Below are 7,681 nucleotides of genomic sequence, written 5' to 3'. Positions count from 1 at the left end.
TTGCTGTCCCCAGTCCACCTGGCCGTGCTGCTCCTCCAGTTCCAACTGTTCTGCCTGCGGCTATGGAACCCTGACCTGTTCACCGGACGTGCAACCTGTCCCAGACCTGCTGTCCCAGACCTGCTGGAACCCTGACCTGTTCACCGGACGTGCTACCTGTCCCAGACCTGCTGTTTTCAACTCTCTAGAGACAGCAGGAGTGGTAGAGATACCCTCAAAGATCGGCTATGAAAAAGCCAACTGACACTTACTCTTGTGTTACTGACTTGTTGCACCCTCGACAACTACTATGATTATTATTATTTGACCATGCTGGTCATTTATGAACATTTGAACATCTTGGCCATGTGCTGTTATAATCTCCACCCGGCACAGCCAGAAGAGGACTGGCCACCCCAGCCTGGTTCCTCTCTAGGTTTCTTCCTAGGTTTTGGCCTTTCTAGGGAGTTTTTCCTAGCCACCATGCTTCTACACCTGCATTGCTTGCTGTTTGGGGTTTTAGGCTGGGTTTCTGTACAGCACTTTGAGATATCAGCTGATGTAAGAAGGGCTATATAAATAAATTTGATTTGATATCATTTGGGCCTATGGAATTACTGTGTAGCTACGTTTTCTCGCTAGCTACATAGCCAGCCAGCCCATAGAGAGAACATTGCATTGTGTATTTTGTAGTTGACTTGAGCTGCAACGATTTCCACAATAATTTTCCATGTTGCTACCAACCTTATTATAACGTCAAAATGAAACATTTGTTCCAAAAATATTGTTCGCACATATTAGTGTTATTTAACACTGTAAATGAAAGGAATTAGTGGTTTTGGATGGATTTTTCCTTTACATTTCTGGTGCAGACACTAGGATTTCAAAACGATTTGGGCGCAGTTGAAAAGTTAACGCACTGGATTAATAAAAAAAATAAAACCAGTACTTTAAAAATAAAACCAGTAATTAAAAAATAAAACCAGTACTTTTTGATGCGTCAGACATGAGGTGTGGTGTGTCAGCGTGAGAAGAGTGTCAAATGCGTGTCTTATTGCCAATGTGTGAGAATTGACATTTGATAACGAAATTATGCATTTATGTAGTATCATTATTGCTTGATATCATTGGCTATTTTTCTCTCCCTGTAGAAAATCATACATGCATACATACATACTACGTTACCCACCTGCTGGCCAACCCTAACCAAAGCCGACCAGGATCACAGGCTAATGTCAATGGTCAATCATATCATCTAACTCAACTGTACTGTGATTAAATTAATATGAACAATCTTCCAGGCCATGTACCATCATCTGAAAATCAAGACTCAGGTCAGGACATTAGCATAATGGATGACTAGTGGATCACATTTAGCCATGGGCTGAGGTTTTGTATGAGTGCTACTGCTAACATTAGCAGTCATTGCCTGTATTTTTTCCATGAGTGTGCAAAATGTCACATTTCTGATGATAAATACCTTACAGATCTTTGAACTGTCTTTATCAATATACAAATGTTTGACCTCTTTTTAATGTTTTGTAATTTGCAATAAAATATTGAAAAGTCATTTTGTACTTGTTATCCCAGACAAATGTAATAATTTGTATTTTCACAAGTATTTTTTTCTCTTGTCCTTTGAGCATAATACTGTACATTTGACCTTTTGGAATGACCAATGATGAGTATATAAACACACCATATACTGTAAGGGCAGGGAACATACAATAAGAGGAAACTCCCATTTACAGTATTTTGGAAACTCCATAAGGGATCTAATTCTGCGCTAAACAGGATTTGAAATACCATCATAGTGTTTATGAGATTTAGAGAGGAAACCACACCAAAGGAGAAGGGATCTAATTCGGCTACACAGGACTAATAGTGTTTTCAAGCATTTCCGGGTCAGGGCTCCCAGTCTCTGGCAAGGGGTTGCACAACACTTATGTGGTGTTACAACACACCATGTCCTGTTTCAGAACACCTCAAGATGAATGTTTCAGAACACCTTAAATCTGTCCCAATACCCTCACAACAATGTGTTTCAATACTCCAGCCAAGTTCAGGTTTCATCTCCTTTAAGGCGGTGGCAGCTCATTTGCCACTATTTTGTATTACAAAGCACGTCATTTTTTACAGTGTACATTAATTTCAGTGGATGTATTCTGCTTCATGTTTGACAACATTTGTGTGAGATATGAGATAAAGGCCTGTCACTCTCGGCCTGACTAATACAGCTGTTCTGTGTTTTCTCCGGATGGCGTGTTTGCACAGCTGCATGCACTGCTACATGAAACCAGGCCCACCTCAGACATTTACTGTTCCTTTTAATGTTTGTGAAACCCAAAAAGGTTGCAGATTGTTAACATGTGCATGTCATACTTTGTAAAGAACTGAAGGAGGGGGGTACCTTGAACAGCTTTAAACAGGATCAAGAGTTTCCCTGACAATGTGACCAGAAAAAACACTACAGGTACCAGAGATTGACACAGGAGGGTGGTAATAATGGTAGACAATAAACAGACAGTTAAATTAGTTATTGGGGTGGTGTATTGATTTGGTATCACGAACAATCCCACTGACATCCACTGTGGGTGTATCAGTGCAAACCGGTTTTCTAGCTGCACCTGGGAGATGTAGTGCTGAGCTTTGGCTGTGTAGCTTGAGCTGTGAACAGGTTGAATCCTCAGCCACAGTCCATATGGATGCTACAGTAGACTACACACCAGCACAGATGCAGCTTACTCCATTGTATCAGATTACAAATTATAAATGCCTCCAGATGCCAATGCATCCAGAATTTCAGAAGTCTAATGTGCAGAGAAACATTTCTTAAAACCTCTTGATATATGAGGTGGCTTCACCTCTTCTGAATGAACTGAGAAGCAAAGTTGCAATGCACCATTGATAACGTAGACTTATCTGATTACTTCTGCGATAGGTGGCTTGGAGTTTTAGCATGTGGGTGGTGAAAGTGTGCTTTTGCAGGTTGCTAAAGCATTTTATTTCCTGTTCCACATGTTTGTTTTTCAATGTGGTTTGATAATTCAGTATAAAGTTCAAGCTGCATTACTACAAAAGCGAAATGCTGAATTCTTCCATTTAACATCCTCTTTAACTGGAAATCTGTATGTCACGAATCAGCTAATAAAGTAATGCACCGTCAGCAGGATCAAGCCCCCCACACAGGGTGTTGGCTCTCTGACTTGTGTCACAAACCGGCCCGAAGTTCGTAAAAAAAAGGGAGACAACGTGGAGATAAGGAATAACCAAATATATTTATTAACTAAAGTAAGCTAAATACAATTAACAATGGTGTGTGTGTAGTCAGTAATCAGTAGTGTATGTGAGTGGTTGCGTGCATAAATGTGGTAACGAGGGGTGTTGAAATGTGCCAACGCAAACAAACAAAACAGCCACAAAAATGCCACAACCAAAATCTATCAGTGTGTCTGCATGGAGAGAGTCCCCCCAATGAATGGGGAAGAGGTGTATTTATCCTGGGACACAACCGAGCACAGGTGTGTCCCAATTTCGCTGACGACCCTCCCGGCTCCGCCCACTGACATCCTATTAAGCATTATGAGAACACAGCGACACATTGGTAAGGATTAACTGAGCTGGGCTTGGGTCATTGATAAGTAATTGTCTCAACGCAGTCTTATAATGCTGTGAAAGGATCCAGGAACTCAAATTATTTGGGTGGATCCCATCCTCCTTATAAATCAAGCTTTTTTTCCAGGATGGTCACTGTAGGGCCAAGAGTTTTCGAAAAGTTTTTCCTGATGGAACAGACAATTGGGTCATGTGAAAAGAGGGCTCTATATACTTTCTGTAAGGTTAGTGTGGTGAGGGGTCTGAGGTTTTATCTTGACGGGAAGTGAGACTATCTTGAACACATCCTGCTGCTACATCCTGTAGCAAGACACTAAAGAGTCATAGATTCGTTTCTAATGATATACAGTGCATTCGGAAAGTATTCAGACCGCCTTAAATAAAATAAAATATGAAATACCTTATTTACATAAGTATTCAGACCCTTTGCTATGAGACTCGAAATTGAGCTCAGGTGCATCCTGTTTCGATTGGACATCCTTGAGATGTTTCTACAACTTGATTGGAGTCCACCTGTGGTAAATTCAATTGATTTGGAAAGACACACACCTGTGTATATAAGGTCCCACAGTTGACAGCGCATGTCAGAGCAAAAACCAAGCTATGAGGTCGAAGGAATTGTCCGTAGAGCTCCGAAATAGGATTGTGTCGAGGCACAGATCTGGGAAGGGTACCAGAACATTTCTGCAGCATTGAAGGTCCCCAAGAACACAGTGACCTCCATCATTCTTAAATGGAAGAAGTTTGGAACCACCAAGACTCTTCCTAGAGATGGCCGCCAGGCCAAACTGAGCAATCCGGGGAGAAGGGCCTTGGTAATGGAGGTGAGCAAGAACCCGATAGTCACTCTGACAGTGCTCCAGAGTTCCTCTGTGAAGATGGAAGAACCTTCCAGAAGGACAACCATCTATAGAGCACAATGAGAAACAAGAATCTCTGGTCTGATGAAACCAAGATTGAACTCTTTGGCCTAAATGCCAAGCATCAAATCTGGAGGAAACCTGGCACCATCCCTTCGGTAAAATATGGTGGTGGCAGCATCATGCTGTGGGGATGTTTTTCAACAGCAGGGACTGGGAAACTAGTCAGGATCGAGAGAAAGATGAACGGAGCAAAGTACAGAGAGATCTTTGATGAAAACCTGCTCCAGAGCGCTCAGGACCTCAGACTGGGGCGAAGGTTCATCTTCCAACAGGACAACGACCTTAAGCACACAGCCAAGACAATGCAGGAGTGGCTTCAGGACAAGTCTCTGAATGTCCTTGAGTGGCCCAGCCAGAACCCGGACTTGAACCCGATCGAACATCTCTGGAGAGACCTGAAAATAACTGTGCAGCGACGCTCCCCATCCAACCTGACAGAGCTTGAGAGGAACTGCAGAAAAGAATGTGAGAAACCCTCCAAATACAGGTGTGCCAAGCTTGTAGTGTCATACCCAAGAAGACTCTAGGCTGTAATCGCTGCCAAAGGTGCTTCAACAAAGTACCAAGTAAAGGGTCTGAATACTTATATAAATGTGATATTTAAGTTTTTTATTTGTGATGAATTTGCAATGTAAATGGTGCCACTATATTTTCCTCTATGTCCAACGAAGGAAGACATTTATCTTGTTAAAACCATTTCTTAAATGGGTGGAGCACTAGAGACAAAGCATATAACCTAGACCCCCAAGACCTTTGGGTTGCTGGAGTGTGGTAATTTTAATTCTGTGACGTTTCCCTTTCCATATAAAATTCAAGACTGAACTTTGAATCTTTTCCCAGTACACTAATGGCGTGGGCAAATTAAAAGTAATGCAAGAAGTAATCATCTATTTTTCCAAAAGTATCTGTAATCTGATTACAATATTTATTGTCTTCACAATGTTTGTTTGTACTCCATAGACCCAGGAGCAGTATACCATAAACTCATATAGTCCCCAAAACAATGAAGTCAAGACAATGTTGGGTTTTCTTCAAATATTACTCATCCACATCTATCTAGAGATCAACGTCGTGACAGGGCCCTCAGAACTGTCTGTCTCATTTTCCCTTCGCTGAAAGCTTTGCGATTGAGGAAGCAACATAAGCTGTCTTAACAGGGATGATTTGATGGTTGACTCACGTCACATCTCAGTATTTCCTTGATGGGACATGGTTCTGTCAAAAGCACTGCTCATGCACAGGAACTCATTCATTTCAGTCTGAGACTGAGAGTGGAGCGGAGGGCAGAGCAGAGCAGCTACCCATGTAAGTTCTCGTTTTCTGGTTGTAATAACATGGCTTGATGATAGTTTATTTCAGACTTCAATCAACACAGCATAATATAACAAATATCGCAACTTTCATACATTTAGTTTATTTGATTTGATCATACTTTTTCTTGCATTGAAAGAAAAAAATTGTATGCATGGTGTTTTTGAAATATATGGGTTTTAATTAAACTTTTGCTTTCCTTTAGTTGATTGATCAGCATGTGTCGTCCGTGTGATTCAGCTTGTGTCTCGGCCGTTGGGACTAGACTGAATACCACCGTTAGTGGGACGATGATGGAACTAGGAGTAAACACCAGTGGGGTTGATGTAAACGGCAACTGTGAGATCCATGACGGCATCCTGACTCCTACCTTACCTATTCTCTACTCAATAATCTGCTTCTTCGGCCTGGTCAGTAACACCATGACCATATTTGTGTTCTTCCTGAGGAAGCACTCCGACTCATCCATGGCTGTGTACATGAGACACCTGGCCATAGCTGACTTCCTGTTGGTGCTGTGTCTACCTATGCGGGTCTATTACCACAACAGCCAGGGCCCCTTCTACGTCTGCAAGGTGCTGGGCATCTTCTTCTACGTCAACATGTATGCCAGCATATTGTTCCTCAGTCTGATCAGTCTGGACCGCTACCTGAAGATCATCAAGCCTGTGTGGGTCCTGAGAATCCACAGGGTGCGGTGGAGCCACCGGGCGTCTTTCTTGGTGTGGACAAGCCTGGTCCTGGGCATGTCTCTGTTCTTCCTCAGGAATGACAGGCAGCAACCCTGTGACAGGATCTGCTTCCACTTCCACCATAAAGGTCTCCTGGGGGGCCTGGCAAACCTCACCATGGTGGCCTTCTTCTGTGCCACCTTCATCCTCTTCCTCTGCTTCTATGCCAGCATAACCACCAAGGTGAGGACCATGTCCTTAGGGAACCGGGACCCCAAGGCCCAGCGGAAGAAGAGCAGGGTCGTCCGGAAGACTTTTGTGGTGCCGGTGATCTTCACACTGTGCTTCCTGCCATACCACCTGGTGCGAGTGCCCTACGTGCTGGCCCAAATGGATCTGATTCAGGCCCTGGACAGTAAGCAGATTCTTCACATCCTCAACGAGCTCACTCTGCTCCTGTCTTCCCTCAACAGCTGTCTGGACCCCATAATCTACTACTTCCTGTCCTGCACCTATAGGAGGACCATCCTCTGTGCCCTGCAGGGGCAGTTCAAGACCATGTATGCTGTTAACAGTAGACGCATCAGTATTAATCAATCTATTACAGAGATATAGAGCTATCTAAGGCAGGGAGTTTTTAACATTTTGCACAATGGGGTTAGAAATCTATTTAGATTAGTAACTGAGAAATTATGTATAATAATTTACAATACATGTTAATACTGTTGATACTATTGACACTATAAAATAAAGTATAGAAGGGTATTATTGAACGTACATTATTAAAGATGAATATATATATGAACTCTTGTTATCAAGTTCTTACTGGACTTTGTAGATATAATTGTTGGTCCAGTAAGAATGGTGTTTGTATGAGTATTTGTACAGCCTGCGTTATTTGAGTATATTACTCACACTTATGATGACCTTAGATTGTCATGGTTAAAAGGGCATTATAAACCGGGTGTTTTGAGCCCTGGATGCTGATTGGCTGAAAGCAGTGGTATACCATGGATATGTCCCCCAAAAAGTTTTATTGTCACAAAACCTCTGTTGTCTGAAAACGTATTCATTCGATGAAGTACCGACAAAAGCAGCAATGGCCATGTTGTGTCAGTCTTGTACACTTTTTTAAAAGATATTTTTCTGTCATGGGATCAATAAATGTATATTTCCACACAA

General features: G+C 42.3%; 1 protein-coding gene across 1 annotated transcript; it reads left to right on the top strand.

Moving 5' to 3' along the window:
• The first annotated feature begins 5,757 nt into the window (after positions 1-5,757).
• LOC106603217 (P2Y purinoceptor 14) lies at positions 5,758-7,681 on the top strand. Its single transcript, XM_014196576.2, has 2 exons — positions 5,758-5,822; positions 6,034-7,681. Exon 2 carries the CDS (start codon positions 6,047-6,049, stop codon positions 7,112-7,114), a length of 1,068 nt encoding a protein of 355 aa, XP_014052051.1. The 5' UTR covers positions 5,758-5,822; positions 6,034-6,046; the 3' UTR covers positions 7,115-7,681.

The sequence above is a fragment of the Salmo salar genome, chromosome ssa04, assembly GCF_905237065.1.
Source record: "Salmo salar chromosome ssa04, Ssal_v3.1, whole genome shotgun sequence".
In the NCBI taxonomy this organism is placed as follows: Eukaryota; Metazoa; Chordata; class Actinopteri; order Salmoniformes; family Salmonidae; genus Salmo; species Salmo salar.
The sequence above is the reverse complement of the archived record's forward strand: the minus strand, read 5'-3'. Positions and strand labels throughout refer to the sequence as shown.

Bases quoted from the DNA above. Each gene is read 5' to 3' on its own strand.
- LOC106603217 (XM_014196576.2), top strand. From the start codon at position 6,047: ATGTGTCGTCCGTGTGATTCAGCTTGTGTCTCGGCCGTTGGGACTAGA.